Source organism: Saccopteryx leptura, chromosome 11 (assembly GCF_036850995.1).
Source record: "Saccopteryx leptura isolate mSacLep1 chromosome 11, mSacLep1_pri_phased_curated, whole genome shotgun sequence".
Classification (NCBI taxonomy): Eukaryota; Metazoa; Chordata; class Mammalia; order Chiroptera; family Emballonuridae; genus Saccopteryx; species Saccopteryx leptura.
In genome coordinates, this window is record NC_089513.1 from 70,088,501 (window position 1) to 70,107,699 (window position 19,199).

The 19,199-nt window shown below is 47.9% G+C and overlaps 1 protein-coding gene and 1 non-coding gene across 3 annotated transcripts in view; both read right to left on the reverse strand.

The window, feature by feature from the left end:
* Positions 1-19,199, reverse strand: part of AHCYL1 (adenosylhomocysteinase like 1) — a 40,685-nt gene continuing 21,486 nt past the window's right edge. Inside the window, exons 2-17 of one of the 2 annotated variants that reach the window (XM_066352168.1) lie at positions 14,236-14,347; positions 11,273-11,416; positions 10,177-10,277; positions 9,682-9,784; positions 8,419-8,513; positions 7,732-7,838; positions 6,839-6,955; positions 6,531-6,594; positions 5,669-5,757; positions 5,262-5,332; positions 4,809-4,903; positions 4,624-4,722; positions 4,033-4,101; positions 3,792-3,870; positions 2,561-2,681; positions 1-2,041 (exon numbers count right to left, since the gene is read on the reverse strand). In XM_066352168.1, coding sequence (XP_066208265.1) covers positions 2,035-2,041; positions 2,561-2,681; positions 3,792-3,870; positions 4,033-4,101; positions 4,624-4,722; positions 4,809-4,903; positions 5,262-5,332; positions 5,669-5,757; positions 6,531-6,594; positions 6,839-6,955; positions 7,732-7,838; positions 8,419-8,513; positions 9,682-9,784; positions 10,177-10,277; positions 11,273-11,416; positions 14,236-14,347 — 1,473 coding nt within the window. In that variant the 3' untranslated portion in view covers positions 1-2,034. Of the gene's footprint in view, positions 2,042-2,556; positions 2,682-3,791; positions 3,871-4,032; positions 4,102-4,623; positions 4,723-4,808; positions 4,904-5,261; positions 5,333-5,668; positions 5,758-6,530; positions 6,595-6,838; positions 6,956-7,731; positions 7,839-8,418; positions 8,514-9,681; positions 9,785-10,176; positions 10,278-11,272; positions 11,417-14,235; positions 14,348-19,199 lie in introns of those variants that run through there. The other variant, XM_066352170.1, reaches the window with a different exon arrangement.
* Positions 4,351-4,453, reverse strand: LOC136383623 (U6 spliceosomal RNA). Its single transcript, XR_010747446.1, has one exon. It is a non-coding gene; the product is annotated as a U6 spliceosomal RNA (small nuclear RNA).

The following is a 19,199-nucleotide window of genomic DNA, read 5'->3' on the forward strand; positions in this document are numbered from 1 at the left end:
TAAGGTCATCATTTTAATTGACTTTAATGATTATTGCTCATCTGCAAGGATTAATATTGCATTCATTAAAAATCATTCAATACAAAATAAACTTGTTCCTCCCCAGCTGCTCTGCACACGCTCCCTCTGATGTCACATTCTTCCACGGTGCCCCTGCTACATGGCTTGGCAGAGATGGAGCCCTTACCTATTATTCCTATGGGCAGAGTAATAGATACGGAGCAGGGGCAGGCCAGAGGGCAGCAGGAAGGGCCCCTTCCCTCCAGCAGAGATGACAGGATGGATACCCCTCCCTGCTGGCCAGGTTACTTCCCCTGAAGGGTGTGGTGCTCTGATTGGCTGGTTACACGCCCTGGGGAAAAGGGCTTGAACCATTAGCATCTACAGAGAAGCAAGCATGGTCACATTGGCAAGGAGTGGGAAGGGGCTGAGTGGGGAGAAACAGGAGAGGAAATGGAAGAAAGTTTGGCAAGTCCACTGTCCCCTGCTAGGAAGTGGCAGAGTGAAAGCTTTCCTTTCTCATATTCCTGTTTGAAGGTCGCTCTGATCAATGGCAATAGAGAAATGAAAATTCCTACAGTACCTAGCACTAATGCCTGACCCAACTTTGAAGGATCACAAGCTAGAACAAGTTAGGGATTTAGGATCCTGGATAATTATAGACTTAAAGCTCACGAGCATAAGCTCACGTGCCCATGCGGAAGTGCTGATTTGCAGATGCACGGCACAGGCATACGCCTCTGATCACTGAGAGCGTCTCCTCTCAGGGAAACTGCTTCAGAGCATGAGCCCAGACGTCCTGATCACCACCTCTCTGCATACTGCCCTTTGATCTTAGTTCAGAAATTCTTTGTGACACGTGCCAATCAGAAGTGGTACTCTTGCAGAACTAACGTTAGAGGGGCCCAGTGTCCCAGCACGTCATCCGGAGCTAGTTTCCCTCACCACCGCCCAATGCAGCCTTCCCCCCAACCCCCACATCTACCTCCCTTTAAATATTCTAGGTTGCAGAAGCAGAGCTGACCAGAAATTGGCTCGAGGGATAAATCCTAAAGATAGAGCTCAGTGCTCTATACTGACTGAGTAATGGCTCAAGAAATCGCCTTCAGCATAAGCTGTAAAGGGGCAGAGCTGATAGCATAGCTGTGGCCCCAGTTCACAGAAGCTATAACTGTGGGCTAGATACAGGGATTTATCAGAGTTTGAGACCAACATTTCTTAGACTCAACTCTGCCCTCTTAGCTCCAAAGCTTTTTAGAGAAACTGATACCAACTAGCCACCGAAGCAGTTTCTCAGCATTAACACTAAAGATGTGTCTTATGTTTCGTTTGTTTTTTGCATAACAGAAATAAATGCCGGGGTAAAAATTCAACTTAACAGAGTGTAATCTGGTTAAAAACCTGAAAACTAAGGAGGTCTGGTGGGAGTAGAGGAAGGGCCGTACTAAACCCATTGTGCCTACTGGGTCTTAACAAGCAACACTCACTAGCGCACCCTCTGAACCAGACACACCCCCTTCCACAGAAAACAGGGCTGAGAGCATCTAGGGGTTAACATGCACCACCTACAGCTAACCTACCTGGCTCGCAGGTGCCACCCTGCTACTCTGAAGAAGTCAAAGAGCACTAATTTCAGCAGCTAAAAAATGGGCGCTTTTAAGGCAATTTAGACATTGCAGATTGTTCCACTTGGAAGGTACCTTACATTTCCTGTTAATAAGGTACCCAGTTAAGACAAAAGTCCCCAGAAATGGCAAAAGGAAGAATCACCTTTCTGGGCAGGGAAAGTAAAATCCTTCTTTAGTGACTAGGGTGAGAACCCTTGAACCTCAATTTCAATCTAAAGAGCCATGAAGCAAGTTCCTGTGTAGTCTGCAGAACTTGGATGAGATGAAAAATAAGAATGAAATTATTTGAAAAAAAATAATAATAAATCAAGAGGAAAGGAATAAGAAGAAAATGCAAGTTATCTTAAAAAAGATTTCTTTTCGACTTGTGTGGTTCGTGTGGGCTGGTCCTTGGTAATATGGTCCATCAGTATCTGTGAAGAGAGAGGGCTGCTTAGGACTGCGGCCTACACGGGAGAATTCCAAGAGCAGAATCAGAAACAGACACCCTGTCCAGGGTCCCTCCCCGGCCCGGGCTGGGGTCCCTGCTGTCACCCCGCAGGGATCACTCCTCCCTTGGCCTCCACAGGGTTCTGACAATGCCACCTCCCGTTTCATCTCCTGCTCCCTGATAATGTGCGTCCATGGTTTTCACTATGACTACACATTCGGGTCCATCTGGGGAGCTTTTACAAAATAAGCCTGGACCCATCCCAGGCCAATCGCATCAGAATTACTAGGGGTGAGGCCCAAGCTCCCGCCAGAATTTCAGAAAATCTTCACTCCTTTACATCTAGTAAAAGAGACACGATTTCTCTGCCTGCCCTGTGAGTTTGGGGCAGAGTCCTTGGACTCTTCCAAATGAGGTATGACGTCAGCTTCGTTCAAGAAAGTGGGCTAGGCGGCTTGGTTTAATATTGGGAAGAGCTTCTCACTTGCTTTGCCCAAGTTACCTGTAATAATTGGGTTTGAATGGCCCATTTTTGTTGAGTCCCAGATATTTTGCTTGGTCATCCGTCAGCTCTGTCAGGTGGGCATCGAATGATGGCAGGTGCAAGCTGGCAACGTACTCATCTAGGGAGAACAAAGCGAAGGGAGCAGACTCCATTTCAAACATGCCTCTCGGGGTATGACCTCTCCCTGCTTCCATCTGAAGCTCTCTGAGAGTGAACAGGGATGGAGTAACTTTGGAAGAATCTACATCTCAAAAATGTGCTTACTTAAGAAGACCCTCGACACTGCCTTTCTAAGCAGCATACTTCTCTCAGTAGATCCAGAGTGCACACAGAAAGCCACATGCCTGGGTGACAAAAATGGCATGAACTTGTATCTCCTAATCTTTCTCTGGCAAAGCTTTTGGCTACACCTCAGTGGTCAACATATTATCAACTACTCTTTCCTTCCTGCAGCAACCTCCTTCACTGGATTACAGTCAAGTCAGGAATCAAAGTAAACACCAGGAAGCTCAAAAGGCCTTGTGTCATTAACATTAATTTAAGGTAAGATCCCTGAAGGACTCTAATCTTAGAATCCAGGGATTTCTAAGGTGGCTGGCACAAGTTTACTAATTTTACATGGATAATCTTCTTGGGAGTTACCTTTATGGATATGACCTTAAAAAAAACAATCTGAGGTAAGCTACTGGAGGTGATGAGAACAAGAAGCTTTTTAGCTTTAAGAGGACGGACAGGGCTTTGGGCCATAAATTATAGATGGGCGGTGGACACAACTCAGGAAGGTAAAGAACCAGAGATGACGTATCACGTCACACGAACACAGCACAGCTGTCCCTGGAATGACAAGAGCTTGTTTGCATATCCACACAGAAGAGGAATGACAAGGCCAAGGCCATTTATTTCTTCTTTTGGCCCCAAGCTGTGCTCAGTGGTAGAGTGGAAAGTTTACTGACCATCAGACTTCACAGAAGAGGAGCATCTACCCATACCCACCGTGCAGAGCACTTTCACTAATGGTAATTCTTACTACAATTCTGCAATGGAAGAGCATCAGTCTCACTTTACTGATAAGAAAACTGAGGCTCATGGGGATTAGAATTTGTCCTGAGGTCCAAAACCTCCATGCTAGAGCAGGGATTAGAACTCTGACTCTAAATCCCATGCTTTTCATTTTACCAAACCATGTAACAGTCTGGGGTCCATAGGGTTTCTACTGCTTTTCACTCACCCATTTTCTTAGGAAGCAAGTACACGTCTTGTTTGTAGCGTCCCTCAGGTGCATTATAGAGCTCTATCAGCGCCAAAGCCTACAGTGGGAGAAGAGGGTCAGAAAACACAAAAGCATTTCTTAGACAGCAACATGCCAGGGCCTGCCGGCCCCCACTGGGTCTAGGGACGTGTAGATAATGCAAACCCTGATCGAGGCCCAGTTCCACTCGGAGCAGAACGGCAAGCACGACGTCACGTACCTGCGTGGTAGCCGTGATGGACAGAACGAAGGTGGGGACGGTGGAGCAGCTCAGATTGAGCAGACGACCCTGCAAAGGCAAGAGGAGCCTGGGCTGAGCTGTGCTTTCCATCTGGCTCCCGTTCCAACGTCACACCAGACAAGCAAACCAGGAGAAGCCCCTATGCCCCTCTGGGCTCGGCTGGCAGGGACGAGTTCCAGATCAGGCTTTAGCTTATTTTCTGCAAGTCCACTGAGTGTGACAAGCTGAAGACTCAGCTGCGGTCAGGAAACAGTATGTTACTTACTAAAAAGTGGGGTCTTTTGTCTTTTTCTTTCTATAAATATGGAACGGTTCAGAAGTTTGCGCATCATCCTTGCGCAGGGGCCATGCTAATCTCCGTATCATTCCAAGTTTAGTATGTGTGCTGTTGAGTGAGCACAGTAGGTATTTTTTTGAGTGATTCTATTTGGGGACCAAACCATTTGAGAACTATATCACTGCCAAAGACAGAGGTCAGGGGAACAAAGGCCTAGCACTGTCCCCTGCCTCCGCCCCCCAGGGATCCAGCTCCACGGCTGTGCTGTTCCGGCGGTGCCCAGCTGTGCACACCTCGGCCAGGAGGACGACGCGCTTGCCATCCGGCCAGATGACGTGGTCCACCTGGGAACGGACGCGCTCCCACGTCAGCTCGGGCGTGCGAAGGCTGGTCTGAAAGGCAGAGAGCAGGGTCACCGACGGCGCCCCTCGCGGCAGGCGGAGGGAAAGGCCTGGCAGGAGGTGCACGAGAAGCTCACCACATCAATTTCCGTGTTGGAGTGGCCCATGTTGCACACGATGCAGCTGTTTTTCATGCGGTCCAGATGCTCCCGTGTCACTACATTCTTATTTCCTGGAAGCAAAGCAGAGTGGCTGAAGGCTGCCACGGGGACCACAGGGCGAGGTGCTCAGGGGAACACGGACAGGAGTCTGCTGGCACCGAGGAGCACGCACGCGCTGTGAGAACACAAGGGTGCGCCGCGTGACAGCTCGCAGGCCACGCTGTCTGGCTGAAGACTGAGCAGCACAATAAGCCATCAGGGAAAAAGGCTCTTTGTTCTGGAAAACACGTTCCGATCCTGACAGCTTCCTCTGGCTCAGACTCCTCCACGGAGTGAGCACAGGTCTTCTTCTCCAGGACAGGACGTCCGACCGCTCTGAAGACTCAGCCCCAGAGCTGACACCCCACCGGGCACATCCCTGACGCTCACCTGTGCACGTTATCACCACATCCACTTGTCGAATGACTTCATTTAGCTTCACCACCCTGAACCCGTCCATGCTGGAAGAAAAGGAAGACGCAGTGAGCAAAGCCAGGGGGCACGGGGCCGGAAGCCGGTCACAAATGAAACAGTCAATTCCTAAGGTCAGATCCACTGCCAACCCCCAGGGATGGCAAGGGACAGGCGGTGCTAAACTACACTCTAGCCTCTTCAGAGTCCCCGAGACTCCATCAAGGAGGGGAGGAAGCCAGGGAGCTCTGGGAGCGCCCTGCGATTACAGTGGGCGGAGAGCGATCCGAGCCTTCTCCTGAGAGGTCTCTGCAGGAACAGGTAACATGACCGACCAGGAGCCCTCAGGAACAGTCCCGGGAGTAAACCGAATCCTCTGTCCTTACCAGGCCTGCAGAGCACAGATGGGGTCGATTTCCGTGATGTAGACAATCGCTCCGAGGGCCTTGAGAGCAGCACAGCAGCCCTTCCCCACCTGCAGTGGCAGAAGGAAGCCGGGCTGTCAGTTCCGCCCAGGCCTGGGTCCCGGGGCAGGGAGGCTCTTCGGGAGGCAGGAAGTAAGCTCCCTGCAATCAGCCATCATCGCGTGAGCCCTTGCAGTGGGGCTCCACCCGGGCACAGCACAAACAGATCCAGACTATGCTGTGACCCTTAGTCAGACGTCACACTCATAGCAAGGGCCGGGGCTGGGGACAGTAAAAGAGAACAAGGAAATCAAAGTGCTACCATTAGGGAAACAAGGCCAAGGAAGAACAACTATAATCTCTAGTTTCCTAGTCCAGCAAGACCAGTAACTCTCATTTGAGACGCACTGAACTCAACGGCAGCCCGGCAGCCCAGAACCTCTGCGAGTCCTCGCTGATGACAGGAAGGCTCCACCTACTCCAGTGTAGAGACAGTCAGCTATGTGCCACTTACGATTCTACCTTCACTCCACTGCCAACCACCTGCGGGGCTGAAGTGCTACATACTCACTTGAATTAAGCCTCAAAAAAGGTGGTTGTTATAAATAGGGGAAATGATGCCAACTTTGCATTCCACAAGACAAAGAGGTGAACTCTGAAAACTCACTTCATTCTGTATGTCTGTGTTCATAAACCTGAATAAAGGACACCTGCTATCCCTGAGATACGTTAGCTGAAGGGGCATTTTAAACCTGCATTGGTGACTCCACCCAGACAGCACAAGGCTTCCCCCAGCCTTTCTGGTAAGTCTACGAAAAGGCAGCACAGAGGCCCGGGTATTTACCTCGCCGTAGCCACAAACCACCACTTGTTTCCCACCAAACATCACATCTGTGGTCCTCTTCAGGCTGTGGGAACAGACAAGAGCTCAACTCGAACATTATTAGCTCAAACACAGTCCCTCTGTACAAAATTAGAAGTGTGGGGCATGCCCCACAAGAACTCCAGCCAGAAGCTGGCTGGGCTGGGCATGAGGGGACCCCCAGGCGCCAAAGGAGAACAGAGGACAAGACTGGAGAGATGCGGACTAACCCTGCAACCCAACCCACACCCACCGCTTGTAAGCTTGCGTCCCTATACGCATCTACCTACCCATCCAAAATGGATTCTCGGCAGCAGTACAAGTTATCAAACTTCTGTTTGGTAACCGAATCATTAACGTTCATGGCTGGAACACAGAGCTTCCCAGCTTTGGAGAGCTGATACAGCCTAAAGGGAGAAGCCACAAAAACACACACAAAGTCAGCTGCTGAAACACAGTACGCGGCAAACTCTGCCTAATTCTCTTCAAGCTCCATGCTGCCTCCCCAGCCGTACTCATGCCCAAGGACATTAGTAAACAAGAAATTTCCTCGTCATCCTTCCTCACTTCATTTTCTCCATCCCCCCTTTTTTCGGAAGGAAAAAATTCTTCTCAGTTGAAGAAATTGACTTCTCTTCCATAAAAGGGGATGTATTTCCTTAGATCAGCATTTTTGCAATCTTTAAAAAGCCCAGGCCTACTTCTGATACACAAAGACCATCAACGCCTCTGAGCCGGCTCCCTCCGTGTGGGAGAGCACATGCACCGTGCCCCCCAGAAACGCCCTCTCAGGTATCTTTTAGGTACTCTGACAAGCCAAGAAGGTTTTGTCCAGTTTTACTTTTTGTAGCATGTTCTGCGTACAGCTTTACAACAGAATTTTTTTCCTCTTTCAAATATAAAGTTATGATACAATATTGAATATAGTTAAGACATACTCCCTACCTCCCAACACTGGTTGAGCATCACAGGGGAATAAGTGGGAGAGAAAAATATGTAAACTAGAACCTCAGCTTCCTTTCAGGGTTTCCTTGATTTTTTGAAAGTAAAAACTCAAACAGTGTTATCTAACGGAACACTCACACTGCGTCCCTACAAGCCTGCACACGGCCCTACCGCCTGGGAGAGACCAGAAGAACTGCGGAGGCAGGGACACGAGGGGCAGCTACTCCAGATCTGTTACCTGTGAACACCAGTCACGCTCTCTTCCACAATGCCTCGGATCTTCTTAAACACGTTTGGGTACTTCTTATAAACCCAGTGGGTTAAGTCTCCCCCATCATCCAGGATCTACAGAACAGCCAGAAGACTTCTATGGGCATTCAGGCTGCTAGAGCTGGGGGGGACCTTTGAACCCACTGTCTGCGCTAGGAAAAGAGCCCTGTATGTTTTGGAAGAGCACTCCTCAGGGCTCCTGAGAGCAGGTTTGGACAGTGTAAACAAATTTTGTTGGTGAAAAAATGGTTAAAAGGATTCCTAAGTTTGTTCTAGGCTCTAGTGAAGAGTATTAGGCTAATCACACACTTATTTTCAGCCGAGACTTTGGAATAAATAGCCTCTCTGATGCAAATGGAGAGCCGGGGCAGGAAGGAAGCACCGAGAATCCCACTCCGTAGAGGCAGAGGCACCACCTCTTCTCCTGCTAGTTCACTCTGCTGTGTCTGAGCCACAGGTATTCAGTCAGCCTCACCCTCTCCCCACCTGTACATTCAGTCCTCAGACCCCTTCTGAGCAGGTAGCAAGCCAAACACTTTGGCAACAAAGTAAGTGAGTCAGACCAACCATCCAAAACATATTCAGGGAACCATGCTTTGAGGGAAAAAAGGCAACAAATCTCTTATCAAAGTGTAGGATGAGTATGCATGATTACCATGTTGGCTTGCCACCCATCCATGTTCACACAGCGGTCGATACACCACCAGAAGTCATCTTCCGACTCGCCCTTCCACGCGAACACCGCGACTCCTGTACAGACAGACACAGATCAGCTGACCCCGGGGTTTCCTACACCGATATCCCTTTCTGAGACCCATGCAAAGAGAAAAGGCTACAGAAACTACGCTGCAAAGGAAACAACTTAGAATGTGCAAAAAGTCAAAATAGCGCCTAGTGAAGTCAGACCACACGTCCAGATGACTGACACGACAAATGACAAGTGATGCTGCCTGCCAAGTTTTCAGTGACGTGGGAAACTACTACTGATAATGTTGTATTTGGTTTATAAAATTGTATCTCTGTAAAAAGTGAATAGAAAAACGAAAAAAATGGTCAAATATTATCTCTGTGTAGCAGAATTAAGGTGCTTTGTTTTAGAACAGCCTGAATTTTTTTGCAATAAACACCAGAAGAGAGTAAGAAAAACAAGAGTTCTTTAGCTGCTGAGGATCCCAGGGAGAAGCGAGACCCTTAAAGAAACCTCATGGTGATTTTCTTCTGAACATTTAACAGTAAAAATCGTCCGATGGTGCCCTGGCCAGGTAGCTCAGAGGTTAGACTGTCATCCCCACACCCCAAAGTTGCTGGTTCGATCCTCAGTCAGGGCACATACAAGAGTCGACCAATGAATGTCTAAATAAGTGGAATAACAAACTGGTGTTTCTCTCTCTCTTCCTCTCTCTAAAATCAATAAACTAAAAAATTTTTTAATTGAACTCACAAGTGGACCATATATTTTCAAAGTAACATTGAATACCAAATTATTAACTATCAACTATGCTGACAGTATACAGTCAACAAAAAAGGCACTTCCTGTATTCTCTCAAAAGTGATGAGACTTTTGGCCAAAGGAGACCCATGGAGCTCATGCTTATATATAGCTCGTATACTTTAACATTCTTCCTTGTTCACTTAACATTAGTAATTGGACATTTCACTTAACACTAGTAATTGGACATTTCTCCATGTAATTTGATTCTTTTCAAAGGTCACTGTTGATGACTGTATAATATTCCATCATGGATATGAACCTTAATTTTATTATCCATTTTCTTCCTGTTGATACTTCCTTTTTCCTTTAACTTAACAGCCCCTAGCAGACATAACACTGTAAAGACAATTGTGATACATAAAACGACGTCTGGATAATTATCCCGAGGCAAAGCTGGGAACAGCAACGAGAGAAGAAAGGCCTTACCAGCCTCCGCCAGTGCTGCAGCCACTTCGTTCTGAGTGGAGTAGATGTTGCAAGCGGACCAGCGGCACTGAGCCCCCAGGGCACACAGTGTCTCAATCAACACCTGAGTAGATGCACAGGAAGGCAGGGTGAGGAGGAGGCAGACAGGAGCGGCACGGGACCCAGCCAGACCCAGCCACTCTGAGCAGCAGGTGTGCCGCTGGGAAGTTACAGCAGGTCGACTCCAGCGAGGGGGCATGCTGACATCTTGCGTTACCCAAAAGGTATGTACCTAAACGTCTTAGTAACATTTTTATAACAATCCTATTTTTGCAATGTCTACATCTAAGTCAGGTTTCTTCAAAGTAGGTTACACCCATACAAACAAACTAGAAAGTCCCATTATTGTGTAACAGGGAGATCCTTATTGGAGGTTGGACAGACAGGGAAGGAAAAGCAAGTAAAAAAAAGCTGCCCCCCCCATCAGATGTCCCTGTTTTCTCCCCACAAACTCACCGCAGTCTGGGCTGTGATGTGTGTACAGCCCACTATTTTAGCACCAGCCAAGGGCTTCTCCCCCTGAGCACGTTTCCTGAGTGAAATCAGAGCAGACATGTCTGTGAAAGAACAGAGGATTTGAGCTAGGTCTGCACTAGCAGCGGCGTCAGTCCCCGCCCAGCAAGCGCGGGCAGGTCTGGAGCTGTGAGATGTGGTGAGATAGGTTAGAGAAACTCCAAGCATATTTCTGTGATAACTGGCAGCTTCGACAGAAAACCGTGGAGGGCTGTCAGGTAATCACATGGAATTTCTCTTCCTCTTTGGGTTCAGCCTCCTGCGTGGAAGATTGAATACAGAGTGAAGTAAACGTTCAGAATTGATCAAACGGAGGGCGAGTCTCACCATTCACTGCGGGGAAGGAGGTGGTGATGGCACTGGCCGATGGACTCCTGTGTATGCCCAGCACACCAGGAAGGAAGCTTCCCCGCAGCAGAAGCCACTTGTTTCTGTTTCTCTAGGCTGTCCAACCCTGTTCTCCCAGTCTCTCTGGTTTCCATACTCCCTCCCAGAACAGAACAGAACACGCTTTCAATGGAAAAGCATCACTGAGGAAGGAGAACTCATCAGGTGTGAGATGGAGAAACCACCAGTCACTTTTACTCTTGCTCCAGCAGAGGGTGCTCAGGACTGAAGACCCATGGAGACCCTAGGTCACCTCGTCCTGCTGAAAACCCTCCCACAACACATCCGGGCTTCTGGGAAATCTGGGCCTCGGAGGTTGGCAGCTATGGCGGAATCCCGCAGAACTAACCACAGGGTAGCAGCGATCCCAGACTTGCTGACTCCGCACTAGACCTCTGGATATGGTGCCAGGGTGGGGGAGGCGGTAACAAAACTACTCTGGGTATTACCACATGCTGAGACCAGGAAGCAGGGAGGACAAGAACAAGAATCCTGAGGCTCAAGCTCCATACAGAGATCTGGTTGCACAAGAGTCCAGGACACTGAGTTTCCCCAGCAGACTCTCAAGTTAGCTTTCAAGCCTCCGGTTGTTTGTGGATCCTGATGACCAGCAAGTGGTGGCTTCTGGCCCCGACTGACCCCCTTCCTTTACCTTGCTCTGCAATCTCAATCTCCCGGCGTCCAAATTCCGCCTGCTTGATGTTCTTCACACAGAAATTGCTGCTGCCCTTGGAGTTGGTTTGCTGCTTCTCTCGGGGGGACACTTCATCATCAGAGCTATCTGTGTAGGATGCAGCTGGAGACAGAAAAGAGAAACAAGGACACAAAAGCCTCAATGGCCCCAACTCCACAGAGTATGGCCCCCAAGGGACTCTCATTTAAATTAAACCAACTCTGCATTGCAGGCACCTTCACATCTCTCTCAGTTCTGCTCCTCCGAGGTCTCATAGCGGCAGGAATGAAACTGCTATGTACCTTTCAGGATTGTGGCCCTTTCATCCAGATCGGTGATACTTTGCCATCAGCGCCTGTGATAGGCGCTATGGTCCCAATCTGGTACCAGTGATAGTGAATCCCAGGTAATCAGGTCCCCACCTGAACTGGAACCGCCATGGCAAAATGGAAGAATAATTTAGGACACTAAAGAATGCTATTTCTATAGATCACTGGTCTCAGATTTCAGCACCGATACCTCTACCAGAATCATGTGGAAGGTTTGCTAAACCACAGTTGGCTAGGCCCCACCACCAGAAACCCTTTGGAAGGTCTCTGGTGGGACCCAAGAACTGGCGTTTCCAACAAGCACCCAGGTATTGTTGATGCTGCTGTTTAGAGGACCATATTTTCAGAACCATACATAAAGACGAAAGTGGTAAGGTAATCAATCTTATAAAGGCTTTTACACTAGGTTGTGCTCAAGGAATATAGCAATGGAAAGAAATGACACAACAAGTGAGCAGCTCTGGTTCTAAAAAGCAGCTTCATATAAAAATTTAAATGCTCTTTCAAAGAGAGGTGCAGGAGGATACACTATAGTCACTCCTTACTTCTCAAGTCCTTTGTGTAAACCAAATAGTTCCCTGACCACTGTCTCTGCCAGTGCTCCAAGTCTCTCTGGCTGACTTCTCTGTACTCCCAGCTAACATAATACTTCTGTCTAGCTAACAGACACTACAAAAGGTGTCTACTGCCTGACTGGTGATGGTACAGGGGATAGAGCATTGACCTAGGATGGTGAGGTCCCAGGTTCAAGACCCTGAGGTTGCTGGCTTGAGCATGGGATCATAAGCATGATTGCTGGCTTAAGCCCAAAGGTTGCTGGCTTGAGCAAGGGGTCACTGGCTTGGTTTAAGGCCCCCAGTCAAAGCATGTATTAGAAGCAATCAATGAACAACTAAAAAGTGATGCAACTGCTAGTTGATGTTTCTCATCTCTCTCCCTCTATCTCAAAAAAAGAAAAGAAAAAAAAGAATGGTATCTGCCCCACTAGAACAAGTGGGCTGCATCACTGAGCTGCTAAAACTGCTCTAGGAGGTTCCCAAAACACACGGCCATCAAGATCTTTGAAGACTTTGTTAAAGCTTTCTTACTCATTCCATCTTTCTTCCTCTCATAACTCAATCCTTCACAGTTAATTCTTTCTTAGCTATGAGTGGCCTGCTTGTCATTCACTATCTCTGTCACTCCAAGACATCCCAAGACCACCTTTTCATTTATGACGGCCATTGTATCTGGGTCCTCTCTCGCACACAGGCCCACAGTGAATCTGTACATTCATTTCGGTACTCACCTTGCATGCCACCACTCGCCTTCTCTGCCCACCCTGTCTACATTGGGTTATGAGTGGCACAGGGTGGAGAATAAGTTTTTAAAAACTTGTTTGTTTCTTTACATTCCCTGTACCTCAAAAGCCCAGTCCTTAATGTTAGTAAGACAGTGCAAATGATATTTTGGCAAAAGATAAATGGTGTTGGTACAAATCTCTGTGTTGACATTAATGGCAATGTCTGACTGTGGGCAAGCCACTTCATCCTTTTTTTTTTTTTTTTGACAGAGAGTCAGAAAGAGGGACGGATAGAGACAGGTACAGACAGGAAGGGAGAGAGATGAGAAGCATCGATTCTTCGTTGCACTCCTTAGTTGTTCATTGACTGCTTTCTCGTATGTGCCTTGACCAGGGGGCTACAGCAGAGTGAGTGCCCCCTGCTCACACCAGCAACCTTTGAGCTCAAGCCAGTGACCCCGGGGTCATGTCTAGGATCCCATACTCAAGCCAGATGAGCCTGCGCTCAAGCTAGTGACCTCGGGGTTTCAAACCTGGGTCTTTCGTGGCCCTCTGTGCCTCCGCCTGGTCAGGCAGCCTCTTCATCCTTGAGCGCTGCTTCCTCCGTTGAACACGGGCTGGGTGAGGGCCCCTCTCAGCGATGTGCCCCTCTAGCCCACCACCTCTCAGGCTCCATATCCCTGCCAGGTTAACCTTCTAGGACCCACTCTAAAGGTGAGAAGGGCACAAAAGACGACCTACACAGGGTTTAGACAGGAGAGGACTAAAAAGGAACAGAGCGGGAGCCACATGAAAGAAGTATGAATCTCCCCCACCGCACAGGGTGACCAGGGAAGGGCACTTCAACAGAAAAGATAATCTAGCAAACAAAAGGGGCCAAAACACTAAGTTTTACTGTTAAAATTCAAGCAATCTTTGATACAAAGAAAAAGGGTCTATCTTACATAAAGAAATGAGGAACTTTGCTTTCAAAGTACACCTCCTTTCCAGTCCCGTGCCGTCAGCCAACACCATTGATCTCTCCTTTGGCATTTGGGCTGGTAAACAATGAACGTGGGAACCGGCCCAGAACTACCAACCAGGCGCTGGCCACAGACCACACACAGAGACAGTCAGGGGAAGACAGCCTCAAGATGACAAATGCGTCCCCAGCCACAAGGCTGGCTGGGAAAATTCTCATTGCCCAACCACTAATTATCAGCTCTCGGCACAAAGATGGGCAGTCCTGACATGAGGTATTTCAGATTCTACATAAAAGCTCTGGGGACAGAGCTTGCTTCAGGATCCAGAACAGGGAAGAGAGGTCGTGGACAGCTGAAGCTCACACCTACCTGAACTGTAGCTGTCAGTGGAGGACTGAGAGATGGACCGGGACAGAGATCGGCGGCCTGTCTTGGTGGGGAATTTGGTGAACTCCTGCATGTCATCAGCAAACTGGATTTGCTATAAGAGGAAAAGAAAAACAGTGAAAGCTTACAAGGATTCTATGAAATGTTCTACTTTTTCAGGCCATAAGGTTGTCTTCCCGAAAAGCTGTTACCATGTAGCTCCTACTGCTAAGCCAGCAACTCTCCCACCAGAAATGAGGAGAAGCAGAGGCTACCTTCTGACTCTTTCCAAAATGTCAACCACTGTCTCTGCCCAATTGTTTCAGCAGAAAAAATTTTTTGGCAGGGGGCGAGGGACTTAAAACCCAACTTCTTTTAGCATCTGTCCAATTTGACAAATTTTCCTTCCCCTATTCCAAGTTTTCTTTCCTTTTATAACCTTGATACATTAAGTCCTTTACCATTCTTCCCAACTCATTCAAAAACCAGGCATAATCTCATTGTGCTTCTGCTTTTTTCTTTTTTCCAGAATATTCTCTTGTAGCACATTCTTATCCTGAAGTGAGCAATGGTCTTCTTTTTGGAAAGAATTATGAAAAGATGCCTTGAAATGGTGACGAACACTGGGGTGCCAATAGTCACAGGCCTACCACGTACTTCACAGAGCCCACGTGGTATGCCAGAAGCTTCCATATCCACTAAAATACCATACACTAATGAAAGACAAATAAAAAAACACATACACACCACAATAAATTCTGACTAATCAGGACTAATTTTAAGGAAGAAGAAAATAATGACTTGGTAAACTGTGCATTAAAAACTTCTTTGGAGCCCTGGCCGGTTGGCTCAGCGGTAGAGCGTCGGCCTAGCGTGCGGAGGACCCGGGTTCGATTCCCGGCCAGGGCACACAGGAGAAGCGCCCATTTGCTTCTCCACCCCTCCGCCGCGCTTTCCTCTCTGTCTCTCTCTTCCCCTCCCGCAGCCAAGGCTCCATTGGAGCAAAGATGGCCCGGGCGCTGGGGTTGGCTCTGTGGCCTCTGCCTCAGGCGCTAGAGTGGCTCTGGTCGCAACATGGCTACACTCAGGATGGGCAGAGCATCGCCCCCTGGTGGGCAGAGCGTCGCCCCTGGTGGGCGTGCCGGGTGGATCCGGTCGGGCGCATGCGGGAGTCTGTCTGACTGTCTCTCCCTGTTTCCAGCTTCAGAAAAATGAAAAAAAAAACTTCTTTAGCCTGACCTGGGGTGGCACAGTGGATAGAGCATCACCGAGAACACTGAAGTCGCTGGTTCGAAACCTTGTGCTTGCCTAGTCAAGGCACATATGACAAGCAATCAGTGAACAACTGAAGTAAAGCAACTATGAATTGATACTTCTCATTCTCCCATCTCTTTCTCCTCTCTCTGTAAAATCACTAAATAAAATCTTTAAAAAAACACCCAAATTTACCTTAAAAGAAATAAACCAGAACTCCGTAATTGAAAGATACTTGGAAAACTGGCTTTAATAAACAGCAAATAGCTCAGATTTATAAGCAAATTAATGGATGTTTCTCAAGTGTATGAAAACACATTCTTCTATTACTGGTTTAAACCCTCCTCCTGAATTCCTACTTAAACCCTGATAACCTCTTTCTTTAAACTTGAGCTCCTGGAAAACAGAATCGGTTGAGAATCTGAATGGAGATTTTCCCCACAATCTGACAATGTTCCCATGGAGAATCCATTAAGCTAAGTCTTCAGCAAACATCTCTGGAAACATAAACTATTACAAGTTAAAATCTTCCCCCTGTGATTCTAGCAAAAATGGTTATAACTACTTTGAAGCCAGCAACAGTCAATTACCCATTAGTTACAGCTCCCAAAAGTCCCCCTCCTTTGTCACATGCACCCTCCAGCCAGGGCAGCATCAGGGGCAGTGTAGCACTCAGACTAAATGTGCAGCCTGGGCAGAGGCAGCTAATATGAACAAATCGGTTAATGAATGAGCAGGTAATGAAGCCCTAATGAAGCTCCACACGTAATGAAGCCGTAGTCAAGGGAACACCAAGAACGAAAGCAGAGACCCACCATGCAGTCACAGCCACAGACGCTACTTTGGGGCAGCAGGCCTGAGAGAAAGGCCTGCGTGGACTTCCCACCTTGGCTCAAAGTGCCACGGGGCAGTTTTCTTCTTTAGGTTATTCTGTGAAATTGGGGGGGGGGGGGGTAGGGCAGAGTCCACAGTCAGTTTTACTGTCTCAGGACAGATCCCACAGGCCTGGAATATCAGGGCCTGTAGCCCAGAGCCTTGCACAGGGGAAGTGTTCATAATTATCTATAGGACAAGGGAAGCTTGCACATGTCTTTCTCCTGTAAGAGCAAATCAATAAAATTGCAAAAATAAATAAATACTCAAGCTAAACAACATATACTGCACCAGATTTTCTGAAGTTATCTTTTTCATTTTAGATGCAAAAACTTTAAATAGCTTAAATGTCAAAAGCACAACTGCCTTTCAAAAAAAAGAAAAAATAAAACCAAAAACCCCCACTCATTGAAGCTGCCACGGCTCAGCATCTGCCCTCCTAGCCAGGATTTCCCCCTGCATGCTCACAAGACTTCTGAGTCAGCAAAGCAGTTTTACTGAGACTAATCCAGGACCAACGCAACGACTTTCACCCAATACGCAGTTATTTTGGTGGCAGAAAAAAATAGGAGACCATCGATGCCTTTGAACCCACTCCGGGGGCAGCCCCCGCCCCCCCTGCCGCCTTGCTCCGCGCGTGGCAGCCTATCAGGAAACTGCTCCCTTTTCCTGGCTATTAGGTAACACTCCCTCCCGTTAGTCTCTTTTCAAAAGGTTCTGGGTATATTCCCAGACACCACCTACCAGGGGTGGGAGAGGGAACTGCAGTAACTTTTGCAGTTTTTAAAACAAAAACCAGAGGGGCAGCTGTGGCAAGATAGAAGTGTGTTTCTTCAGCACCCTGAGAACTGACTAGTCATAATCCACCTTGTATTAACACAGCTCATCACTCGCCTAGAGCTTAGCAAATCTCTCGCATCTAAAAATATTAGACTGCACTGCAAGCAGCTTAGGAGTCAGTGCAGAGCCTCATCTCTGAAATGATAAATATGGTCCATACTTGAAGAGGGCAGAATGTTAACTCAAGCCACGACATGGATGGGTGGCCATCTAGTCTTGTAGCTCTCTGCTATTTTCACTGTGTATAGATGAGGCAGTCCAGCTACACAAAGATGCTCGATGGCCTCGTCTCCTCTCCTTCCCCCAACCTCCATCACAGCCACGGTTGCCCAGCTACGGGCTGCCTTCCCCATGGCCAACCAAGTACCTCCTGGAGTGCTGTTCACCTTCACGTTGTAAATAAAAATACTGTTGCCAAAAGCAACATCTGGACATCAGAGGCTCTCTCTCTCTCATGAAACCAGATCTCAATAGCAGCCTTCCAGCTGGGCTGGCCTCCCTGCATTTAAGCCAAATATGATCAGTTAGGTGAAAGCAAAATCCAATGATGAATGCAAAGTTGTCCTGTTTACATTATTACTTCCTATTATCATGACTTCTTCCAATCGTTATTGAGTCTTAACTGGTGTCCTTTAGGGTTTCTTCAAAGCTAGCTCTGAGGGAAATGCTAGGACTAAGTATGATGTAGGATGGGGAGGAGGGGTGGGAAAAGGAGATAGGTAGTTGAAGTCCAAAAAGTATTTGAAAGTCAGAAAGTCCTGTTAAAGAGCTGTTTTGTGTTTGGATACTCACCACCCCATAAAACAGCCTTCCCCACAACACCCACACTAGTATTCCATTCTTGAACTTCTACCACATCTAAGACAGGCTAGAAGGTCAGACTGACCCATTTTCCATACGGCACATCCAAACACAGAGGTCTACTAGCTGTGCCTTAAAAACCCAATTAACCGCCAGGCCAATTTAACGTGCTATTTTAGAGCACCTCTTCAAATAGCTCAGTGGGCACCATGGTTGACCCTCTTCCATGTGTTACTGAGAATGGCGAAGAAAAGCTCCACAAAAGAAACAACTTGGGGTATGGCACATCTGCCACCTAGAGGTAAGTCCAGTGACCGAGTGAGCTAAAAGAATCATCGTTCAGATTCACCAAGAAAAAGGGACTGCAGACAACCTCTTCTCTGTAAGCCTCCGAAGAAGAAAAATGGTTGTGGACCACTTGTTCGGCTAATTGGTATTTTTCACCATTAGAAGCTGAGTTTACTTTTACAAACACAGGGTCTGTCTACTCAGATGTTAAATAGCTTAGCTATACTAACTTCCCAGGTCCCACCCAATTTTGCCTTCTAGCTCCTAAATCAGAGAGAATTAAAAACCAATAGCATTCCGGCCCTGGCTGGCTGGCTCAGCGGTAGAGCATCGGCCTGGCGTACAGGAGTCCTGGGTTCGATTCCCGGCCAGGGCACACAGGAGAAGCGCCCATCTGCTTCTCCATCCCTCCCCCTCTCCTTCCTCTCTGTCTCTCTCTTCCCCTCCCGCAGCCGAGGCTCCATTGGAGCAAAGATGGCCCGGGCGCTGGGGATGGCTCTGTGGCCTCTGCCTCAGGCGCTAGAGTGGCTCTGGATGCAACAGAGCGACGCCTCAGAGGGGTAGAACATCGCCCCCTGGTGGGCATGCCGGGTGGATCCCGGTCGGGCGCATGCGGGAATCTGTCTGACTGCCTCCCCGTTTCAAGCTTCGGAAAAAATGAAAAACACACACACACACACACACACAAAAAAAAAAACCCAATAGCATTCCACTATGACAAATTGGCCAAGGGATGGTGATCAGGATAATACTCACTATATTATTTTAGTTAACACATTTGGTAGGTACCAACTAAGTACTACTGCCATTCCAGGAAAGATCTGTGGAAGGAAATATGGCCCCTTCCAATCTGTAGATGTGTTCTGACCCACAGTGTAATTAATGATAACATATACGGTTTTGTCATAGAA